We start from the raw sequence: 24,985 nt of genomic DNA, 5'->3' as shown, positions 1-24,985 counted from the left end.
CGAAGAACAGCATGAGTAGAAAAACCAACTTAAACACAGTGGCGTAAGGGAGTGAAGAGAACAGAACCAAAATGAGGAGCAAAACGATGGGCTGAAAGATCTGAAAAGCAAGAAGAGAAAAGGGGAGAGTGCAGAACACTGGTCACGAGGCGCATGCAATGGGGATGCGTGAACCAAAGACGCAACCGCGGGCACGCTACCCACGAAGGATACGGAAGCAAGGCTCCTCCTTCCTCGCTTGTGGTCGAGCAGCAAAAGCCATAATCCAAGGTGGCCGCCGGGTCATGCACCCCAGGGCGACGCAGAGGAAAGCAGTCCTTGCTTCGAACGCTACTCCTCTCCGCCCTCACCCCGGCTCGTGGGGGCGGGCAGCGGGGCAAGCCGGCAGCGTGATTTTCCATCAAAACCATCCTTCTCTCAGAACCGTGCTCCTCGCTCCCATCCTGGATCATCTTCCAATGGGAGTGGGTGGGCCTGGCTGCCTAGGGCCTTTCAGAACTGCACTGTGTCCCTTTGGCAATAAACCCAAGTAGGGCTGCACACGCTCCTGAGCAAGTCTGCTAATTATCCTGACTTTGAAATGAGTTTGTACTTTGTTTTAAACTCCTCTTTGCTTCTTCATCAGGAAAGCTGGTCATTTGAGACATCAAAAAAGGAGAAAGGATGGACTGCGTCCATCCCTATCGCTTCCATTGGGATTAGCCTTGTGTCATGAGGGAGGGCCTCTAAGCCAGGAGCAGCAGTGCAGTTAAAAAAAGAGGAAAAAGGAAAAAGAAGCAAGGAAATAAAAGAGAACTAAAAAAACAATAACCAAAAGGAACCCAACCAATAGAAAGAATTTGGTTGACACTTGAGGCTTTAGTACAATGCAGGTTTGAAATCATAACCAAGCAGCCGTGAGCAGAATGAGCTGGAGTGCAGCAATGCCAGCCAGAAGGAAGAGGAGTAAAACGGAGCAGGGAGGCGGAGCCCGGAGCCCCCTTACCTGCAAGTCTGGGACCAGCTCCTTCCCCAGGGTCCCGATGGGGGAGTCCCGGGATACAGAGGTCACGGTGGAGAGGAAGCTGGAAGATTCCGTGAGGTGGGGCAAGGGGGACAGGCCTTCCAGGCGCTCCCTCAGCCCGTCCCCAACGTGGTTCACCTGCTCCAGGAAGGCCTGGAGCTCCTTCCTGAAAGCCTTCATCCTTGCGTTGATGGTGCCCAGCAGCTGGGGCTCATTCTTGCCCCCCTCTCCCTGGTCCCCTTCCCCCTGGAGGCCCTGCAGCCCCGCGTCGGCCACGAAGCCTTCGGTGTCGCTGATGAGGCGCTCCATGGTCCGCTCCAGCCGCTCAGCCTCATGTCGTATGCTCCCCAGGCACTCGGAGTCCTCCCGGGCCCGCAGGAGCTCTGCCACGCAAGGCTCGCTCGCCTCCGAGGGCTTCCCACTGCCGAAGCCCGACGTCTTCTCGAACATCTCCTCCGAATCACTCTCACCACCAATAGGGCCCTCTCGCCTGGGCTGGGGTGGGCGGCCCTCCTCCCCATCGCTCTCCTTCTTGCCCGCGTCGCTATCGGCGTCACTGTCCCGGGGGCTCGGGGCCTGCAGGCCCAGGTGGGCGGCCAGATCATAGCGCTGGACGTTGGACAGCAGCACCCGGTTCTCATACTGCAGCTTCAGCACCTTCCCGCTCAGCTCGTTGATCTGCAGGCGGGCGGACTTCAGCTCCTCCTGCAGCGGGACCCCACTGCCCGCGCCCTTCTCTGCCAGCCACCCAGGCTCCGGCCGCAGCTCAAACTTGAACTTGCTCAGCTCGTGGGTCAGCTGCCGGTTGTGGTCCTCGATCTCAGATATGGACCTCCGGAGCAGCTCTGCTTCCTCCTCCACAAACTGCAGGTGTCGGCGGAGCTCCGTGGAGGACTCCAGGGAGTCACCGAAGGGTGAGGTAGGAATGCTTGGGATGTGGTCCCGGCCAGGCCCCTCTCGCTCATACTGGCCCCGCAGGTCTTCCATCTCCGCTTTGAGGCCTCGGTTCTCAACCTCCAGCTCCACAATCTTTCGGCCCAAGATGTTGGCTTCTTCCTCCACCAGCTTCAGCCGCAGCTTCAGCTCGGCCTCCCTGGTGCTGGGCGGCCCGCCGGCCTCCCCTGTGGGGAGAGGGCTGTCCACGTCGCCATAGAGGGCCTTGTACTTCTGTAGCTCCTGTTCCAGCTCGTCCTTCTCCTTCCCCAACTTGGCCATCTTTTTGCGCATCAGGGATCCTTCCTCTTTGGCAAACTGAAGCTGGCACTTCAAATCGGCACTGTCATCCTGCCAGGAAAGAACAGCCCGAGAAAGGGTTATTTGAAAATACCAAATGTTCCTGTTTTTGATTTCCCTCGCACCTCGCCCCCAACACACACGCAAACACAAAACATCAATCTCTGTCAGTGCGTCGAGTTACACATGGAAGGGGCCAAGACCAAGCCGAGGGGAGCCCAGGGCCTTCACAAAGGGACATGGCAAAGGCACAGAGTCTGTTGCTTTGCCACAGAAAAGAAACCAAAAAATTACTTTAGAAAAAACGTGCACATGAAAACCGTCATCAGGTGATGAGTGAAGAGGAGTAAATGAAACGAGCCCAGCACACGTCAGTAATGCGGCGATCCCTCCTTACTTTGTGGAGCCGGTCTGACCAGTAACCAGCACCAGCAAGAAGTACCAGAGCCCCTCGCTCAGCCAGCTGCCAGGAGACAGGCTTCAGCAGCCACTTCCACCTGTTGCCACTCACTTCCTGCCGGGTGCAGACCTCCTTCATCCAAAGTGGCCAGCAACCCACAGGTATGACCAGCATGGGGAGGCCTGGTGACCCCACATTAGATTCCAACTTTCCACTGATTTGCTGAGAACCTGAGACATGGCAATTCACCTCTCCTCACCCAGTTTCCCCATCCCTGACATATCACAAGGATGACATGAAGACAAAAACATGAGATGATGGGCATGAGGGTGCTTTGGAAGTCGAGGTGCAGAGTAAGTACCAAGTTCTGATGGTTAGTATGAACCGGTTACTGCAAACCTAAACACCTGGTTACTCACAACCTCTTGCCATGCACGTGCAACCTCAGAGCCTTTGGTTATGATCCGTGCTCCCTTTAGTTGCTGTAACATGGCAGGAAATCAAACTCAGAAACCCAAGGCAAGGACCTAAGTGTTTCAAAACCTGAGAAGTGGTTCTCACTGGGATATCAGAGGATTCTGGAGGGTTACCAAAGTGGACTCTCTGTACTAAAAGCCCACACTGCTTGGCTGAGGTCAAGAAGGCACTTTTTGGACCAAGTGGAAAGTCAAATCTGCCTTTCCAGCAGATGTGTCAATGCTTTGAAGCTGCATGAACTCTGGTTTGCGCTTGTACAAATGTTTCACTACACACACTCAGTGAGTGGGAGAAATGACCAGTTTCATTAATCATTCCTCTTTGATTGGCTATCATAAGTTTCAAAAGGCTGTCACGGGGACAAAGACTTCAGCAAAGGCTTCTCCATCATACAGAGAAACTCAACAACATGCTTCATGGTAGTGACACCCCATCAGCCAGGAGAGGAAGAGTCATCCAACCAGTCTCTGGAACAAGCCAACCCTTGGGGGGAGAATGAACTCTTTCAGATCACCATTTGTGCTCAAATGGTTAGTGGAGTTGATGTAGCTTTCACACTCAGAGAACATGGTTCATTCTCCACCATGTTCTTGTTGCATTCACCATTGGGCAGAAAGATTTTGAAAGAACTCCCTTGGTGCCCCCTAACCTTCCTCCTTCTAGCCCACCTAGACCCCCCCTCCCTACACCACAAACCCATGGAAGGAAAAAAAAGTGATGTGACAGGGAAGACTCTAGGAAAACCTAAGGTCAACTGTGAGCCAGTGCCATGTGGAAAGCAGGCCCTGGCGCTATCTGTGTGCCCTGTGAGGGACAACGTTCCCACTGCTATGCTCTTAGCAGAGGATAAACCAGTCCTGCCTGGCTTGGGGTCAACCACATTGCCTCTGTCCATGGCACCATGGCTGATTACACAGCCCTGATGAACCAGTCTCCTTATGTCTAAAGCAGGATCCTCACTCAATCACAAGGTCATTGTGAAGGTCAAATGAAATAATGTACAGCCAAGTGGTTTGCACATAGGGTCCATATTCTAGCACCGTAAAATTAAATTTATGCTTTGTCAGAAACGCAATTAATATTGGGGAAAGGAGCCAGTAACTGTTTTTTTCCCCATCTTTGCACATTAGGAGAGTAACACATAAATGTCACTGGGAGGAGAACATGGTCTTCGTGCTCTAAGAACTTACCGCATTAAGGATTTGATTTGGTTTGTTTTTGGTTAAGCAGACATAAAAGGGGTTTCTGTGACTAACTGGAAATAACAGCTGTCTGCCCCACTCACACTGAATATAATGGGTTAGCACCACCGCTGAGGTAATGATATGTATTTTTTTAAATGGCCTGCAGAGAATACATGGGCTGTAAAAGACATATATTGTATTTAACCCTAAAACTAAAGGAAAAGCACGTTTATTTGTTGATTCATTTATTCTTTCAGTAAATACTGAGTACCTACTATGTACCAGAAATTGGCGTGTCACTTTTAAATGACCCGAGCTTCTCAGAAATTTCACCTTTTCACTTTCTGGTTAAACATAGATTTGCAAGAACTCTATGTATCCAAATACACAGAGTGGTCTCTGCTGTTCACATGAAGGAGTGGACTTTAAATAAGCTAACACACATATCAATGGAGACAGACTGTCAATAGTTGTAAACGGATTAGTTTGGGAGTAAAAAGCCCGAGACAGGAAGACAGGGCAGGACACACAGCTCTGTCATGAACTTGATAGCCAGTGTCTGTCCTTCGTCTACATCACTAAACGATCCTATCTCCACCCTAAAGCAGAGAAATTCAGGCTTGGGCCTGAGGTCCTGAGGATGGCAGCAGAGCTCAAAGAATATGTCATCAGCTAGCCATGAGGGGACTCTGCTCTCTGCCCACCTCAAGCCTGGGAAGACCCCGGGACAGGCAGGACTACCTGTTGTGACCAATACCCTGACCCCCACTTGGAGGGAAACTTGCAACTGGTGAGGCCTTGATATGGTGGAGGCCAGGCCGGAAGCGGGTGAAGGAGGGGCAGAGTACCTGTACAGCTCAGGAAGCTTTCGTCTCAAACCAGGGTCAGAGGGTCTCAGGTGATTGCTCCTGAGGGTCTTCCCCCAAAAGCTGAACTGAGAAACTGAGGAAAGGCGTGGATCTCTGAGAGGCACACAGAACCTGTGCCTCCCCAAGGGCTCGGAAACACTCGGCTATAAGTGCTTAGGGTGGAAAAGCTCACAGAGCCCTCAAATCACCTTCATCTCTGGAAACCTTGAACCTCACACCGTCCCCACTCCCATCCCCCATTCCCCACAAGTCTGACTATAAACCAGACCCATTCTCCTCTGTCTCCTTAAACCTAAACCCAGGCCAGTTAAATTAGAGGCAAGATTGTATGACATACCCTAACAAGCATCCAATTCGTAGATTACCTGAGGATTGATAAAATTTCCAAAAAGTCTTCTTGTTCCTTAAAAAGAGAAACTATCCACACACCAGGAGTTCTAACATCTGATTAAAGCATGCCGTCATTTCTACTCAACACCCATGCACTACCAGGCCTGCCACCAAGACTAAAGCAGTTTTTGAAAGAAAGACAATCTCTGAAGCCGAGGGAGTGTGTGCAGTGAACAAAGGGGCCAGCCTGCCTCCCTCCGGTTGAGGCGGCTGGAGCGGGTACTGCGCCTGCTGACCCGCGTGGGAGAGGGAGGCCCCGGGAGCTGGGCTCAGCCTGTCCTGGGGCGGGAAGCCACTCCTTCCAATAGGATGGGGAATCAGCCTCCGCTAAAGCAGTCAGAGGCTGGATACTTGTAACGCAGACTTTCTAAAACTCTGCCAAATGCCAGGGGAGGGGTCTAGGCAAATCTTAAGCCGAAGGATATCAAGCTCTGGTTTCAAGAGATCATCAGACAGCTAGCTCAGGAATGCACTATGAAAGCAGAAGGTCGAGTCCAACTTTCCACCCATGGCTCCTGCTGCAGGCAGAGAAGGCAAGCATAGCATGGAGGAGGCGCACACAGGACCCCTGCCCACCCTCTGCCCCACCAGCCAGAAAGGCCTTGTCAAGCAACAAAAATATATCGCTATGGGTATATATTCTTTGGCTTGCAAGTCAGATGTCTAGCCAGCACCCCAAGCGCTGACTCCTCGCGTTCCTACCTTGCGCCGGGGCGCCAGTTTCCTTTGAGTTTTGGTCGCAGACCTGCAGTTCCCAAGGCGCTCCGCTCCACCACTCTGCTGAACAGAAACTCCTCTCTCAATGACACTGCAGGCCGAGGGGGACCTAGCACACACTCCGGGAGGGGCCAGCGCGGCTGTCCTCAGACTGATTTACCCACAGGTGAATGCGATGCCACGCTGCTCGTTCTGTAACGGGGCAGCGGTCACCCTGCTAAGGAAAAGCTCTTCCCTGGTCAAGAGCCAGGAAACTGAGACATACTCAAAGCCCAGGAGGGCCAGAGCACCCAGCAGCGGGATGATAGATTTTAATTTCCCTGTGGTTAATAGATTCCAAAGGAGATTTGGGGAGTAGAGATTTGAGGTAGAAGAGAAAGGCATTCCCACTGTTCACACAGCCTGGCCCTCCTGGAAGGGTACTCTGGGGACCAGTGAGTTTGGAGAACCGGGAAACCAAAGGGAATCAAGTGTGGAATGCGCAGAGGCAGGCCAGCACTGAGGCCCCAGAGCTCTTAGTTACCCGGACTCATTGCGTCTCTCGAATTACTACTTGCTCTGAGAGCTCAGGGAGCTGATATCCCAATAATGCCTTTGTTCTCTCCAACACCTAATACTAGCAGCAATTAAAAAAAAAAGAAGAAGAAGAAGAAAGGAATCCAGTAAAGCAAGTGTTCAGAAAAGCTAAGAAAGTTCTGAAGAACACATACCAGGTACATAGAAAGGGGTATGCTTTTATCTTCTTTTGGTGAGAATGTTTCACTTTCAATTAGGACAATTTAAGACACTATTCAACTTGTGCATTTAAAAAAAATCAACAGCCAAAATAATGCCTCGTGAATGACCAACACCACAGTACTGTACTATTCTACTGTGAACGACTTTACAGGCCGAAACACATTCAGCAGCTGCGAGCACTGCCAGAGCCCTAAGCTACGCCGAATGACGTTTCACACAAAGCCCGTCTGTTCTTCTCTTTCTTGAAGAGATCACCAGCTTCTCGGTGTGAGAAACAAAAGGGAGGAGCTGTTGCTTTGGAAAGACAATTTTCACCCCATAAAGGTTTTGAACAAGTCTAAATTTGGGGGCAGGTAATGTTTCTTTGAATATTTTAAAGGCAATGCAGACACTTTATGAGAAAATTCAAAATAAGGTAATTGCCTCTTGAGGAGCTGTAACATTAGAATGAAACCTCTGCTTACCTGGTTAAAAGCTTTCTTTTCTTTATACGTTTCCCGACCGCCTCTTCTTTTCAGGGAACTCTGAAACAGATCCAAGTGACATTCTGTTACGGAGGGTCATATGCGGGAGCCAGCGCTAGGCAGACACTGTCCCCACTGCAAGGGGACATACACGATGGATGGAGGCTCTTTTTTTCACTGGAATCAAGAAACCACTTAGAGTCGACGTTAAAATGCAGTTGAATAAGCTTGGCGAGGTCTTCAAATCCTAAGATGCTTTAAAACCTAATTACCGTCTTTGGAGTATTCCTCAATTACTCAGTTTAATGAAAAAGGAGGGTGGTTTGGATCATTTCTAACAGTGGAGGGCAGATGAGAAGAGGAGAAAGGAATTTTTGGAGATAGATATGCAATATTTCTGAAGCTGCCTTACCTTCCTAATTATGTTTTGTTTGGGCTAATATAAAAATTAATTGCTGTTTAGATAAAAAAGTGCTAGGAAAGAAGAGAAGGGTGGCCCCCGTTTATGGAGAAAACCTAATCTAGGCAGGCCGCAACATTCTCCATGAACAACCCACGGCAATTCTTGATTAAACCTATATCACAAAGGTCACAGAGTTCATAACTGGCTCCTATGTGCAGTGGCCTCGCCTGCGTCCCTCAGTGGGCTGGGTCCTGCCTAGTGCTACTACATTCCAGCGCACCTTTGCCGGATGCAGGCAAGAAATGTGTCTGAAATATAAACACAAGTGTGAAACAGAATAACAGGGACGCAAGACAGTTCCTGCTAAAGTAAAGTAGGAAGACAGAAAAGAACGGACGGGAAGAAAAGTGAGAAGCATCCTAGGGGAAGACAAAGGAATTTGAAGCCTGAAAGGATTAATATAATCCTGAGACAAGCTGGAAAAAAGCAGTTTGGAAAGATAAGACTTGCTGGCTTTCATTCAGACCATGGAAGCCAGTGAACGGGAGGAGATCCTCCTGATGGCCGCCCCTCCCCTCTGTAGTTTCATCCTGAGGCGGGGACCTGGTGCTCCGGGAACTCATCCTGATGAGGTGAGTGCAGAGCCCTGGCTCTCTGCTTCATTCCTTGGCTGCTACCACCCTCCCATCACCCCCACCCCCACTCAAAACTGCTTGGGAAGGAGGCTCTTAGACAAGTCACTCAGGTCAGGTCAGACCTTACGTTAATTTCCTCAGTACTGTTTACACTTGAAGTGTTTCACTCTCAGAAGGCCAGGCCTTGCCATTTATCAGAGGAATTTCAAGGTCAAGAAATAATTAAAATTCTAGCTCCCCCTTAGCCTCTAGGAGGCTGGAGGCCTGGAGAAAAAAAGGTAACTGAGAGAAGGGATGAGAAGGTTATAGAATCAGCAAGGAGTGTGGGGGCTCCCTGGTCACCCAAGGCGGGGGGTGCTTATCTCTAACTCCACGTGCAGAAGCAGAAGCAGCAGCAGGAGCGGCTGTATCTCTTACAGCCTTTTTACAAAGCAGAGTCAAAGCTTCAAAGAGAACCGTCTCCTCCAACAGGTTAGGTTAAGCCTGTCTTAAGAAGCTGTTCGAGTGCTTCCACCCATAATAAGGAGGTTTTCCAGGATTCTTCACGCTGCAGTTAAGGAGTTTCTTTGATTTGAATGAGCTAAGTGAGATGAACACTTCCTATGATTCACAAGAGAGAAGAGTTGCAATAAAGAAGCAAGGAGAGAGACTATTGCCAAGGCCTCGACGTCAGAGATTTCACTCTGGGCTGTGGTAGCCATATAGGCCCATGGGGGTCTGCAAGCCACCCACGCTGCGTCACACTCCCAGCGAACAGCAACTAGACTCTTACATGTGCTGAAAGGAAGCTAAACACCTAGAGGAAAGCTGGAAGCGGAGACAAAGGTCTCTTAAAATCTATGCCAAACCACGGGATGCTGCATTTCAGTTCTGCAGGAAGCAGCATGTTCTGAGCACTCCTGCCAGGAGGGAAAGGATAGGGAGGCACTGCATGGGCTCCTCCCAGCCGCAGGCGGGTCATTTCCCCGCCAGAGCCCTGAATGCAACTGCCTCTGAGTTCTGTGATCCTTCTAGGGAATCCCGAACAGGCGGGGTCTCATGGGACGACCCCTCTAACGCAGATCCCAGTCACAATGGCAACTACAATAGAAAACATTGCAAGGATTAAAGTTAACCAGAAATTTGCAGAACCTATATGAGAGAAACCATAAAACCTTGGGGATGGACATAAAAGAATATTTGATGCTACCTGATGGGAAAACCCATTTCTCCCAAATCACCTTTTAAGTATGATGTCATTTTAACCAAATACCTCCCTCCCCACCCCCATAATGTAATATATGTACATATATACAAAAAGTGTGTGTGTGTGGATACACTTTCCGTGTATTTGTGAGGGGAGGAAGAGTATGGATGGACTTGCCAAAATGATTCAAAAATTCATCTACAACAGGGATTGGCAAACTATTGGCTTCAGGAGCATTTTAAAACAGTAGGGGAAAGAATGGGCTACTTGGTATATGTTGGGGAAAACTGGCTAAAACAGGAAAAAAAATTGTAAGACCCATACCAAGTATCCATACCACATATCAAAAAAAACCTCCAGATGAATTAAAAATCTAGATGGAAAAAATCATAAAGGAACTACAAAGGAAGAGATAAATTTCTGTTTGTTCTTGGAGCACGGCCTTTACAAACACAAAAACAAAAGCAGAAACATCCAAGGAAAAGACTGATCAAGTGGACTGTAAGATTTTTAATTTTTTTATATTTCAAAAAAAACCATGTACAGTGTAAAAACTAACTGACAAAACGGTAAAAACATTTTTCTAACACACGACAGACAAAAGAGTAATATGCAAGCAATGGGAAAACCATCTTAATAAAAATATAAACAAAGGGCCAATAAGTAGATGATTACCAGCAATTAAAACAACAAGCTATCATTTTTTCACTTAGAGATTTACAGACTCAAAGACATAGGACACCTAGCGTCAGCAAGTGTCCGGAGGCGGGCACTTCCACTCAGAACCACGTGAGTGGGGAGTCCTCTGGCATTCAGGGGGCAACTCAGCCTGACAAGTGCTACCGGGTGACCCATAATTCCACCTCTGGGAATCTACCCTAAGGAAAAATGCAGAGATACGTGTGAAGATTTATGGTGAGAATGCTCATCACAGTGCCTTTTCTAACAGTAAATGAATACTGTGGAGGTTATTAAAATGATGTTTTAAGAGAATACTTAAAGATTCAGGATAGGGGCCACCCCGTGGCCCAGTGGTTAAGTTTGCACACTCTGCTTTGACAGTCCAGGGTTTCACCAGTTCAGATCCTGGGTGTGGACCTAGCACCACTCATCAGGCTACCCTGAGGCCGTGTCCCACGTAGCACAATCAGAGGCACTCACAACTAGAATATACAATTATGTACCTGGGGGGGGGGGGGGGGGGGGGGGGGGGGGGGTGCTTTGGGGAGAAGAAGAAAAATAAGAAGATTGGCAACAGATGTTAGCTCAGGTGCCAAGCTTTAAAAAAATTTTTTAAAAGATTCAGGAAATACATTAAAAGGAAAATGCAGGTTACAAACAGCATGTATTTTGTGATTTCAATTTGTATCTAATAAATTATAAATATACGTATGTATCACATGAGAATGTTAGAAATGTAGAGTGGAGAATTATATATCAAAATGTTAATAAGTGATCATCTTCAGGTGATAGTATTATGGATGATTTTAATTTTCTTTATTGTGGCTTTTCATATACTCCAAATTATCCACAGTGAATACTATTTCCTTTACAATTAAAAAAAACAGGAAGTGAAAATCTCTACTTGAAAGAGGTGAGAGGACAGAGTGACTGCTGGTCTCCCATGCAGGACTGCAACTTCATCAGAAGTTATTCACCAGCTTCTTGGGTCTCTTTCCAGAAGGTGATATTGTTTCTATTACCCTGGTCCTTGGGGTATAACCTATACATACATGGTTGGTTTAAAAGACCAGAAAGTCCCTGAGGGTCAGGGGAACTGGCCTGGTAGCCCACCGCACGGCAGGTCCCAGGCACCTGGCTCCCTCACCAAGTGCCAAGCAGTCACGAGGCCCCAGCCTCACCTGCTGAGAGTCTCGTCCAGGGCAGTGCTGAGTGCTTTGGTGGCCAAGGGAGCCTGCAGGTAGGGCGATCTGTATGAGTGTTATTCATGGCCAGTTCACTCCTCTGGATGACTCAGAGATCCACTGGAGAGGCTCTTCCAAGAGACAATTAAGGGAAAGGGGGAAATGACTATCAAGTAAACGGAAGGCAGGACGGCGGACTTGCCTGCTGACTCATCCTGCTCTTTCTTTTTGGTCTGGCCAGCTGCCAGCAAATCAACTCTAAATTCCTATTGAAAAGGAAAAAATTGAGTTTGTGACTCTAAATTGACTCCATCTAAGGCTGATGCATTTGCTGAGTACTGAATATGATTAAGTAAAATAGGAAGTTAGGCCACAGTCTGGACTTTCATGTCAATTCTTAACGTTTCCTATTTTAGCCAGTTTCTTCCCAGCAATTTCACAGAAACAAACAAGCTCTCAATGGCTGAAGTGTTTCAGAGACAGACTTTGGGCTTAAAATTTAGGTTGGTAATAAAAGGAGACAAATAAAAATCAGGATGCTGTAAATTATGAGTCAGTATGGGAAAGAGGGCATAACGGCAGATAATTTTCAGAATTCTTACAGATTCTTATTATTTAGAAAGTTGCTTGGGTTTTTGGGGCTGATTTATAGCTCACACAGTTATAAAATCAGAATAAGAAAAGGAAGGTGCATAGGCCTTCCTTTTCCTTTCAGGAGGACATTAAGATTCTTTACCCATACTGAAGTTACCATTTAAGTGTTATGAGAATGTGAAGGAGAATTGTTAGCTTCTCCCTCAGCTAGAAGCACCAGGTCCTGGCTGCAGACCCTGCCCCTTCCTCCCCTCCACCGGCCCCTCAGCCGGCCTCAGGGAGACTGGCTGCCTTCAGGCCATGGTCTCCACACTCTGCTGCACCAGTTCCACTGCAGGACCCAATCAACATACAGCCCCCTTGGATTCGGCGGGGAACCCTCATGGCCAGGATGGTAAGGAAAGGCCTTCTCAGCCACCCTGTCTTGGGAGGGTGACGACGAGACCAACGACGGCCTTTTCTTGGGCACTCACTCTTGGCAGCCACAATGCTAACCTCCTCCTTTACTCGTCTCATCTAATCCAATGCTCCCGAGAGCCCTGAGGGGCATGGGTATCACGCCTGATTAACAGACAAGAGCACGGCCAGCAGTCAGGCCATGTTTCAAGGTCTGCACACATGGAGATGGGGTGCCAACCGGACCCTGACTCGAAGCCCTCGATCACAGCCCCAGCCTTCCACCCCTCAGAGCTGCCTGACAGGCTCTGACAGCCCAATCTCCCAGTTTGGGCTGTTTTTCTTTCTGTTTTCTTGAGACTGCTGAGCCCCAAACTGCTGTTTTCTCATCCAGAGAGTCTCTCTCTTCTTTAGCAAAAGAGCACAAACAACTGTCGCAGGAATGGTTGCAAACTGCTCTGCTCACGAGGTACCTCAGGGCCAGGAAATACTTGTTGGCACACTGAAGACTTCTGAAAGGATCTGAGGCTGCAGACAGCAAAGTCCTTATTTGGAAAAGACCGAAAACTGTTATCAGAGGACAAAATACCACAAAGTAAATGAGGAGAAGAGGAGGAAAATTACACTGAGACACTTCGGCTGAAGAAAGGTACAGCCATAAAATTCAGAGCTGGTTCAGGACCCCAGTAGCCAAGGCTAAGAGGAGGAAAGCCAGGAGGGCAACAGCCTGGCCACAAACCGCACTATCCAGGCCCCGAGGCCCCTGGGGTGGCCAGAGATCACAAGCACACTCAGGCTATCAAACACCACTTTCTCCTGGGAAAAGAACAGGATGATACAAATGACAGGTCACTGCGCATGCAAATCTAGGGGACGTAACACATACTGCTTTACACAGGGTTCTGGCTGATTCACTTTAAACCTTAGAGACGTATCTTGAGGCCTAGTAATCAAAAAATTGCTGGCTACAACCTGCTACAACACAGCAGTCTCAGTCAAACATCACAAAACAAACCAGATGACAAAGTGAAACTGTATATTATCACTAATATGCAAAAAAAAAAAAACAGAAGACCAAAATGATGACTGCATCAAAAACAAACTGTCCTTCCTCAAAATTGTAGGAACCCCAGCTCTCAGTGTGCACATCCATGTAGGCAGGCAGCAACACCACCAAGTAGTATATGAAAGGCTAGACTAGAATCCACACTTCGGGAGCCCCCAAGGACGCAGTAGGTGACCAAGAAGTGGTCCTTGGGCATTCATAAACGTTGCACATCTACAGAAATGGATGCCATTTGCCTGTTAGAACTAAAGATGAGGCTTGTGTCTTTTTAAAAATAATTTGTTCCTGGTTCCCCCTGGCCTACTGGAAAGAAATATACCCGTCCATCAAGAGAGGTAAATTATTTCCTAGTCTAATGAAATAATATAAAAGAGTAAGAAGTACTTTGGGGGAAAAAAAGTCAAAAATTACAAGTAACGATAAATTAAAATGCTGCTCACTTTTCAGAGAAAATTCCTCACTCATTGTTTTTTCAGGTGCATATAACATGAGAAAATATTAGTGCTTTTGTTTGTTTAGCTTGCAAACAAAAGAGCATATGGACAACTTCTGAATTACTTGTGATGCTCTTTCATAATACTCTGCCATGACACCCTTTGGACCTTCTCACTTGTTCTAAATAATAGAGTTCACTGTTAGACTATTAAAATGTATGCAGACATTTGTCACAAAAGTGAATATAAACTTAAGATCTATGCATTTCAGTATACATAAATTAACTCAAAAAGTGTAAGCAAAAGTTAAGCTCTAGTTAACAATGTGCACTTAGGGAAAAGTGAATTGGTGTCTACAACCTATTTCCAAATGCATCAAAAAGTAAGATGCATTAAGAGATCAACAGATAGGTAGACTGAGCGATGTGTGATAAACCAAGTAGAGTAAAATGTTAATGCAGAAGGCAGGTGGTGAGGAGATGGGTCTTCACTATAAAATTCTTTAAGTTTTACTATGGAAAATTTTCATAATGTTGGGGAGAAAAACATTAGGCGTGTAAGTTTCCAATTTCACTGAAAGCAATTAATATATTGTATAGCCATTAAAATTATGATTACTAAAAATTGTTAATGATATGAGAAATTTTTCATAAAATGCCAATTTTTGAAATGTAGGATAAAAAACATAAGTTTAATACAATCTCACACCAAGATTAAATATTTTTGTCTTTGAAATATTTGGAAGCATATACACTAAAATGCTAACAGGTCTTACCAACAATGGGCAATAGAATTATGGGTCACTTCGTGTTTTCTTTTATAGATTTTTTTTTATTTCTCCAAAAGAGTCAAAATTAATATGTAAGTTTTTTTAAATTCGAAAAGATGCTATATATTTGAGGGCAACAGAATTAACTCATAATGCAAACATGCCCACTAAAGCTAATACTGTGGTGCCTTTGCCTGGCCTCCCCAGGAGGAAAAGACAAGATTGATGGGCATGGGTCCCTCAAGAGAGACAGATGTGGACAGGACATGAAGCTGGAGGATTAGCCCCAGGCAGGATCAGCTCTGTGCTGCTGGGGAGCATCAAATACATCTTCATACAGAAGACAAAGAAGGGCCTAATGGACATTTGGGGAAGCAAATGGATCTGAGATTCTACTCGTCTTCCCAGGCTGATGGCTTCCTCTCGGAGAGGCCCCCCCTGCGAGGCGGAGGCTGACTTGCCGACCCGTGTCTGCCAAGAAGCCCTGTTATCTGAAGCCACTGCTCAGGTCCATTAATCATCCACCAAAAGGCTCTGAAATCTCAAAAGTGTCCCTGGCTAGCATTTTGCATAAAACCATTCCTGTCCCTTGTGTACATCTTCAGTAATTTTCATCTCCTGGTCTTGGCAACCTGGATTCTCACCTCTAACACCAAGGCACACTGTAAGTGATGTAAGGAGAGGGGTGCTCACCCCGTGGTTTCATGATTCTTATGGAGCAAAAGCTCTCGATTCTCCATTAGGCTCCACCACCGTTCAGGAACTGCAGATGATTCAATTAGGCAAGCCCAGTAACTGAGCTGCAGGGTGAAGTGCAGGATCAGATTTGCTCTTGCATCATGAGAAACCCCTGGAGGGCCAAGAGCACTGGAAAATAAACATGCTTCCAGTAGAATATAACCTGGGAGCAAAGAACATCATGGCAGGAGCAATACCAGCAGTGGACCAAGGAAGGGCACCGAGCAGAGAGGAAGGAGGGGCTGCCTTGCTCCACCAGGGCAGGGCTGCAGCTAGGAGCAGGCATTCTGTGGAAGAATGGAAAGATCAAAAGCAAGGAAGTCAGGGGCCGGCCTCGTGGCATAGTAGTTAAGTCCACATTGCTCCACTTCAGTGGCCCATGTTCACAGGTTTGGATCCCAGGCACAAACCTATACCACTCATAGAGCCATGCTGTGGTGGCAACCCACATACAAAACAGAGGAAGATGGGCACAGATATTAGCTCAGGGCGAATCTTCCTTAAGCCAAAAAAAGAGGAAGAGTGGCAACAGATGTTAGCTCAGAACAAATCTTCCTCACCAAAAAAATAGGTAAGTAAATACAAGCAAGGAAGCCAGTTTTAGCATCTCTGGTGCTGTATTCTTTTGTGAACACAATGGGCTAAGAAGCTTGATACCCCAAATCATGTGTATTTCTGCTAGCACATTATACTGATGAGACAGAACATCCCAGACAGTGTTTAAAAAGCACAGTCAGCTGCCAGACCGGTGTTCCCACTGCAGCCCCTCAACAGCTAAAGCAGAGTGGTCACCATAACAGCCACTATCATCTGGAAATCCCCACCAGGCCCAGGGCTCAGACATGGACAGTGACCGTGTCACAGAGCCCACAGAGCTTTCCCCAGCAGCCCTGTGGCATGATCCCTAACAGAGCTGCTCTGCTCCCCAGAAGAGCTCCGATGACTCACGCCTTGCTGAGGATGGAACACCATGGATGGGGCTCACAAGACAGAACTAGGCAGAGAATGACAGACACGGTCCCATCAGGTGTCGCTGCAGCGTGGCCCTGTGGAAATGCAGGGCTGCAGTGCTCACCCGCTGCACCTCTTCTGTGTGTGGAACCTGCTTTGTGCTTTTACAACCACATCAGTCTATTTCTTTGTCTTCTGAATGACACCAAATCTCTAACCAGTTTCTCACATGAAATGCTGGTCTGAGAAAATCCAGATGTTGACAGATCTTTAGGTGCAAGCTATAAACACTTACAAGACCTCATCTAGGTATAGAAGGGCAAGAATGTTCTTTACTCAGACGCATGGTGGCATTTTATTAGGACGGTTCCTCCCGCGGCTGTGTGTAAATCCATCAGTACAATCCGGCCGCATCCTAGTGGTTTCTGAGTTGACAGAGGAAAGAGCCTCAGTCAGGACGTACCATCTGCCTGAGAGCTGCCTCCTGGCCAGCCAGCTCCTGTGGCCTCGCCCGCTAGCCAGACGGCTCATCTCCACGTGCGTGCCTACTTTTGAGGCACCGTCTGCCCAAGCACAAGAGCAGACGTCCCAGGTCCTCCCAAGCTTTCGATTCTCTGACTCCACTACTCAAGGAGAGCAGTCCCGCCCCAGGCAGACGGGGCTGGGGAAGCAGCACAGCCCGGAGACCGTGGCGGGGAAGGACACCGTACATGTGGACACACCTCAGCCCTCACGCTTTCCAGCAGGGACAGTAGGGGCTGCAGGCCCTCACTGACCAGGAGAAAACTGAGGCTTGCAGAGGTCACCAGGTGTGCAAGGGAGGAAGTCAGGCCTCACTCTGGAGTGTTCTGCTCAACCACACTGCAGCCGTCTCTGAGGTGCAGTGATGAGGCCACTGAGAGCACAGCGACTCAGAGTCGAGGTGTCTTTGTTTTGACCACCAGCCACCTGTTTCACCAGAGAGCTGTATGTGTCCTTGTGTGCCTGGTTCCATCCTTCTTAGGCCCCCACCCCTTTCGCAGGTTTCCAGAAGGAAAGTCAGCAGCCTCCACTCCCACCTCCTTGGCTTCAACCTTACTCAGGTGCACACGCTTGGCTGCTGCAAACATTCACGTGTGGATGCAAAAATGCTTCGGAAAATTAGTCAGTGTTCAAGACAGAGCCCTTTGGAGATTTAAGTAGCAACCAGCCTGCAAATAGTAAAATCCCAGTGGAAGGGTTTTGTCACCCCACCGGATGTCCTCTGACGTTTTCTACTTGCCTCATAGCTGACGCTTCACACCAGCACCACTGCTCTGTTCACACATCTCTGGTGCCCTGACTCTTCTTTCAGGTGTTCCTATTTTTTCTCTTTTTGTCATCTGGAGGAATAGCATCTGCGATCTCTCAGAGCTGAATGTATAACTTCAACCGGCTTTTAAAAGCTCTCACAGGGATACTCTGAAAATTCAAATTATAACCTTTTTTTGCATTAGACAATAAACTTTATTCTAAAACTGGTCCAACATCTTCATGAATTTTTCAGTTTTCCAGCAAGCATGTGAAAGCATGTAAGCCACACGTGTAAAAGGGAAAGGCGCATTAGGAACATGAAAATTCATGTCCCAATCCAGGTGTCACTCATAGCCTGTGACCTTGGGCTAGATCCTCGAGCTCCTGGTGCCTCCATTTCCTTATTTAAAGTGGGAATAATATTAATACCACTTTATAAAAAGGGTTCTTGTAAGGACTAAGTGAAATAACATGCTTAATAAATGACAGCCATAAAATGAAAAGGCTGGCCTGCTAAACAATTGTGATTCTTTTCTTGGTTAATATTTTCACATGAATATTTCACATTCATTTTTTTTTTCAAAGTAGAGAGTAGACAGTAGAGCCATTATCAATCATTCCCGCTTCTTCTCTCTCTAGGAGAAAACCAATGTTTATAGAAGTGTCTTTTCTACTCTGCTTGGGAAATGTGTTTGGAGTATAAATCTTTTCATCTGTGTGGTTTCTGTATATTCTTTTCTGCATATGGAATGAAATTTGGATAGTTCAGAACTCTACATTCATATCACAGGTCACATAAAATCTATTGTGAAAATATCTTATTATTGTCTGTTAATAATTCGCAGAAGAAATTTTAACTTGAAAAAAATTTCTCTCTCACATTAAGTGGGCATTATTCTTATCACTTCAGGGAGATAAGCAGGTCAGATTTTCCACAACGCAATTAAGCGCCGAGAGCCAATGGCAAAAAACGGCTTCTCACACGACGTTTAGGATGAATCAAATGACTAGGAGAAAAATGAAGGCAACGCGTGCTCTCCCCCTCTCAGATCCCATCAGGTCCCAACTCAAAGGAGAGCCACTCCTCTTCGTGACTGACAAGGTTCATCTTCGACACAGTAACACAAAGTGACACATAAGATTGAGGGAGATCCGCTGAACACAAGGATAAGTAAAAGCACGAAGCCGAGGAAAGGGAAACAAAGAGAAGAGAGATTATGAAACCTCTTCCAAACACAACTTCTGTGTGGTTTTAGATAGAAACTGAGACGCCCCTGGAGTGTGAAATGAAATGTGCTGGAAGACCTCGTCTCTGGTCTTGGTGTCAGCCAGATGTGCAAATGCATGAAATCTCATCTGGATATAAACGAACATCCAGTTGGAAAAAATGAGAGAAAAGTTAGATCATGAGCTTTCCGGGCCTTGTGGACAAGTCGAGCCCCGCCAGTGAGCCTCCTGTCTGAGCTGGAGGACCCTCCACCTGGTTGCTCTCTCTTTCGACATTGCTTTCCTCCTCGTTTATTTCTACCCCCTCTGACAATTCCTGGGTTTCAGTTCTCTGTTTCCTTCCACACAACTGAAAACAGACATAAGATCTTGCCACAAGGTCTCCTTCACTCTGGGCAAACATTGCACGTTTTGTTATAAATTAAGATATTTTGAATGGGCTTAACTGTGAATTAACAATCTAGGGTGGAGAAGCTCTTTGTGCAGTTAGCAGGTTATTTCAGGCTATAAAATGGATAAAAGACTTTCTAGGTACCAAAAATAATTAAGAATGAAATTGATAAAGAGGAGGACGTATCACAGAAACTGAAACAGAAGCGGCACAGAAGCGGCCCCTGTGACGACAGGTGGGCAGGGACACACGCTTCCACGCCCTAGAAGGGGCGGGACACAGGGGGAGGCCCACTTTCGGGGACATCCCACCTCACCTCCTGTACCATTCGTTTTTCTCACATCTATCTCCTCCTTCTTGCCTGTCTCCCGTACAGCCTCAGATCTCACGTGTCTGTTACCCGCACAGAGTCTCCACTTGTTATCTGTCTCGCCACACCCTGTAATCCATCTGCTGATAGCTTCTCTTTCCTCTGTTCAGCTGCCATTCATAGTGCTCCTGCCTCTGTCCCTGGGGGGTTCCTGGGAGTCCCCTCATCTGTCCTCCAGAATAGAAACCACGTAGTTTTCATCAACTCCTCTCTCCTCACTACACATTTGTCACACGCCATCCATTGCACATAATCTTTTGTATTCGTCCTCCTCCTTCTCGCCTGTAGCAAGCGAAGACTTGATCACCGTGGCCATTCTGTTGGAAGTCTCCCTGGTGGTGCTGCCCCCTCCACAATCGCTGCGGAACTACTTAGTAACGTTTTCTTCGGGGGAGGAGCCACAGCAGCATCTCTATCTCGGGTACACGTTACTGGTGCATTTGCCAGGTGGTTACCTCTGGTGATGGACAATGTGTTTTGTGTTTGCAGTATCCCTAGGCACATGGACAGCTCTAACTACCGAGATGGTAGATACAGATGCAGATACAGATACAGAAAGATGGAGATACAGAGCCAGGAACTGGTTTCACAGCAGCAAGTGGATGCCATTCATTGATGTACACTTACACCTTCTCTTTGAAAAGCTCAACCCACAGCAAGTTATTGTTTTAAAACACTAATTATCAGAGACTCAAACAGATGCTTGCACAATAATATTCACACATCATTATTCACAATAGCCAAAAGGCGTAAACAATCCAAGTGCCCACAGACGAATGGATAAACAAAATACGGCGTAAACACACAATGGAATATTATTCAGCCATAAAAAGAAAGGAAATTCTGATATATAGACGAACCTTGAAAACATGCTAGGTGAAATAAGCCGGACAAATACTATATGATCCCACTCATATGGGATACCCACATTAGGCAAATTCATAGAGACAGAAAGTAAAATAGAGGTTACCAGGGGCTGGGGCACGGGGAACGTGGGGAATGAGGAGGTTCTATTTAATGGATGAAGAGTTTCTGTTTGGGATGATGGGAAAGTTCTGGAAATGGATAGTGGTGATGGTTGCACAACATTGTGAACGTCTCTAATGCCCCTTAATTATACACTTAAAAGGATCAAAATGGTAAGGTTTATGTTATGTATATTTTACCGCAATAAAAAAAATTATATCCAAGATAGTCTATTTTAAGAACCATAACAAAGCACCCCAAACAAAACCCTAAGGATTGCTATGGCTTATATTTGGGGTGTCACTGTGAGACCTATGATTTATTTCTCCTTCCATGTGTACAACGCTATACATTCTTCCTCTCCTTTTATGGCCAAGAAGCCAAGATTAGCTGGCACTGTTTTTAATTTGTAAAATACACATTCAGATGGATTCAAATTGTTTATAAACGTTTTGAAGGCAGCTTTTAAACAGTGACCAAGGCTTTAAGCAAGTTTTTTCTCCAAAGGCCTTACATTTTTTTTTAACAATCACATACATTTTAAAATTTTATTTTCTTTTACCTCTAAAGGAGTTTCTCCTCTATTCATGTTTCAAGTCAGTATACTTTAAAAAACTATTATATGCATGGTTTCTTCATAAGAAGTAAATAATTTCTCTCAGTGATCATAACTTATTTGTGGAAAAAAATTTCTAAAATTTACCAGAAAAAACTAGTGGGAGAAATTTTGATTTTTTTCATAGAGATATAAAATCTTAAAAGTTGTTGGAAGCAATGCAGGAGTGCCTTCTACAGTATTTTATATTTGCTTTTTGTACATACACACACAAATACATTGCTTCTTATGGAAATGTAGGAAGAAAAAAAATGGAGGTAAGACAAGGAGGAAGTGCAGAAGGGAGGCGAGTCACTGCATTCTATTCTAGATGGAGCTCTCGCTGCCTGTCCACCTCAGCCTCTGAGCCACCGGAGAAGTCGAGATCCTAACACTTGCTTTCTGATGGGTTAGGAAGGCTCCCTGAGGAGATGACAACACACCCACCGAGGGGCTGTCATCAAGCACACCACCCAAGTCAGCAACACATTGCTCACATTTCATATCTAATGACTTGTTTCCTTACAGCCAAACACTTTGTATTCAAGATCTCTCCTCCTCATAACAGCCCTAAGAGGTGGGTCCTATTATTCTCATTTTATTTGTGCGGGAACCGGCTCAGAGAAAGCAACCTGCCCACCATCACAGGCAGTATTTGAACTCAGGCTCTCCCCAGAGCGGTGCAGCCTCTCAAGTGAGGAGCTTGGCAGAAAACAGGTCAGAGCCACTGTTGGGCTGTTCACCTCCATGCTGACTGCTCTCGAGTTTTAGGTGGACCCATGAGGTTGGTCGATGTCCCAGAAGACTATGTGACAAGGAAGAGGGCAGTGCCCTTGATATTTTGGGGGCTCCAAAGGGGGCAAAGAGGGGGCTAAGCACTCCTTGTCCAACTAGAGTCCTTTCACGTTTATCCACCTTTTAAAATGGGAGAAAGGACTCCAGTCTACAACGTACCAAGGTGCAGCAGACCTGATCCTCCAGGACTCGGAGGCCCTTTGAGCATAAGCCTCTCAGGGCCCCCTGGATAAACCTGGAAGCCCAAACCACGCCACTGTCTCTCAGTCAGGACACCCGCAGCTCACTGAGGTGTCGCCCACTCTACCCTTCTCAAGCTTGGGGACCCTGGAGGCCCAGGTCTCGTGTTTTCTGGGTTACTGTTGGCATAGAGAATCTATTATAATAACAGTTTGTCATTTATGGACAGTACACTCCTCTCTAGAAACTTATGCCAATTACACACTTCTCTAAAATTCCTGGGCTTGAGAGGGCAAGTTCGTTTAATAAGGTCTCATTATGGCATCCTGCTTTCTTAAACATCTTTTCTTCCCACGATTTGTTTTCACATGGTTTGTGACAAATGAGAACTTCAACCCTCTCATTAAAAGGGTCTTAGAGGGTCCTTGTGGGGAAGCAGTCTCACAACGAATTAAGAACAGAGAAAGAACAGAAAGAAACCTTTCTCCTGGGTATTCCTGGCTGTACAGAAGAAATCACAAGCACCTCTTCAACCTCAAGAAGAGGCTCCAGCAGGCTTTGAAAACAACAGTATTCTTTCAGAATTCCTCCTGAACTCAGCACCTTCATGCAGCGAGAAACTAGTCAGGGCCTAAGGATGGATAAAAAGCATTGAGCTCCAGGAAGAATCTTAAAAACACATCACAATTTTCTTCCACTTTGAGAAGAAGCAGCATTCACTTTTAGATGTTAAGCCACATAGATGCACTTTACAGAAAGGCGGGCTTAGCAGCCTGTAAGATATCATCAATGAGTTTAAAAGCACTCGGCATATTTTGTGTGTGTGTTATCTGCTACTTAATTCTTTCTACTCAAAGGCAGTTTTCCTCCAAAAGTGATCCCAGGTGCAGAATTAAACAACAATGTCAATTTCCTTATCCTCAACACACACCCCCATCTCTTTTTGTCCTTTTAGTCTCTGCTCCTCTGTTACTACTGTCCTGGATTGATATTCTGGAGGAGGTATTTCAACTGTATTTTACTGTCAGCAATAAGTAGACAAAAAAAAGGAGGAATCTTTGCGAGAAATCCCCAGTATTGGTGTATTCAGACCTCTTCATCTCTATTTTTAAAACACTGCATCTGGTTTCCCCGGGTTTCAGCACAATACGCAGTAATAGTTTTGTTTCCTTGTGCCACCTATCATTGACTGTCTATTGTCTGATCCAAACCCCTGAGAATCGAGAATTCACAATTCACTGAGGTCCCCAACCCTTGAGAGATGAGAGAGTGCCTGAATATGTAATAAGCATTAACAATTTTCAGGAGAACTTTAACAGCACAAAATAACACAATCATAGCTCACGCAGGTCCAGGCTTTGATAAATTTATCAAGGCATATGAGCTTAACTAATATCCTACGGCAGAAGTGCCAAGCTCGTAGCAGATAAGATTAATCAACCTGAAAAACTCACCCATTGTTTTTACCCCAAATCCTACAGATTAAGGAAAATCCAGGTGACAGGCCCTCTGTAAACTATAGAAGAAAATGTTGCATGAAATTATCTCCACCTAGGAAACATGAATGGGCCACAGTTAGATAACTGGAAAAATCGCCCGGTGTCGTCTGGCATAACTCCTGAGGGAAGGATTAGCAGAGTGGGTGCTAGCATCTAGTTATGAGTCATTATTGAAAAGACTTCTTTTTATCTTTCTTGGATAAAGAGCTGACAAAGCAGTCTTTACAACCTTATTTAGCCAAATCCAGTTATAAAATCAATTAAAGGAAGACTATGTCTATCAAAAGAACATGCACATTTTTTAATGATATAACAATAAAAGAAGAAGATATATTTACTACAGCAAAAAAAATTGCTTTTTAAAGAACTATAAAACTTTATCAGACCACCTTTATCAGAAGACAATAATCCTCAAAAACCATTTCAAAAGTTGAAATGAGCTCCTTTTTCTATACATGTATCTCCAAACAGAACTTTGGGTCTGCCACAGCTGTGCTCCTGCCCCTGACCTGGTTAGAATGTGGCAGTGAGACTCTTTCCTGTTATCGACCCCACTGAGGATTCCAAGAGCGCGCACATCTTTCCTCACTGATCTTCAATGGACAGGAGTGCTCACGCTTCACCTGTCCACAGGTCTCCCTGCGTCCTGGGCTTCTCTAGTTGTGTTACTGACCTGGATTTCATGTGAATCGCCTGTTACAAAGTCTGCTGGGGTTTTCTTGGTTGCCAGGACACTCATCTTTAGTTTCTACAGGGACTGTTTGCTGATCAGGCATCCTCAAGGAAAGAGGGGTTCAACACAAAATTTCCAGGGAAATACAACTTTCCCCTGTAGGAGCTAAAACTTAAAACTTATGGAGTTAGCCATTATAGATGACTACGAAGTTGCAGACACCCCAGCAGAAGAGTGCCATGATGGCCCATGGGGACTCAACAGACGACCCCAGCAGAAGAGCGCCATGATGGCCCATGGGGACTCAACAGAGGACCCCAGCAGAAGAGCGCCATGATGGCCCATGGGGACTCAACAGTGGACCCCAGCAGAAGAGCGCCATGATGGCCCATGGGGACTCAACAGTGGACCCCAGCAGAAGAGCGCCATGATGCCCCATGGGGACTCAACAGTGGACTCCAGCAGAAGAGCGCCATGATGGCCCATGGGGACTCAACAGTGGACC

General features: G+C 46.4%; 1 protein-coding gene across 2 annotated transcripts in view; it reads right to left on the bottom strand.

Annotated features, from left to right (window-relative positions):
* The window catches only part of MTCL1 (microtubule crosslinking factor 1), a 134,183-nt gene that overhangs the window by 45,031 nt on the left and 64,167 nt on the right, over window positions 1-24,985 (bottom strand). For both annotated transcript variants that reach the window (XM_046671657.1, XM_046671658.1), the window contains exons 4-5: window positions 7,476-7,535; window positions 986-2,287 (exon numbers count right to left, since the gene is read on the bottom strand). In XM_046671657.1, coding sequence (XP_046527613.1) covers window positions 986-2,287; window positions 7,476-7,535 — 1,362 coding nt within the window. The remainder of the gene's footprint in view (window positions 1-985; window positions 2,288-7,475; window positions 7,536-24,985) is intronic.

The sequence above is a fragment of the Equus quagga genome, chromosome 9 (assembly GCF_021613505.1).
Source record: "Equus quagga isolate Etosha38 chromosome 9, UCLA_HA_Equagga_1.0, whole genome shotgun sequence".
NCBI lineage: Eukaryota > Metazoa > Chordata > Mammalia > Perissodactyla > Equidae > Equus > Equus quagga.
The sequence above is the reverse complement of the archived record's forward strand: the minus strand, read 5'-3'. Positions and strand labels throughout refer to the sequence as shown.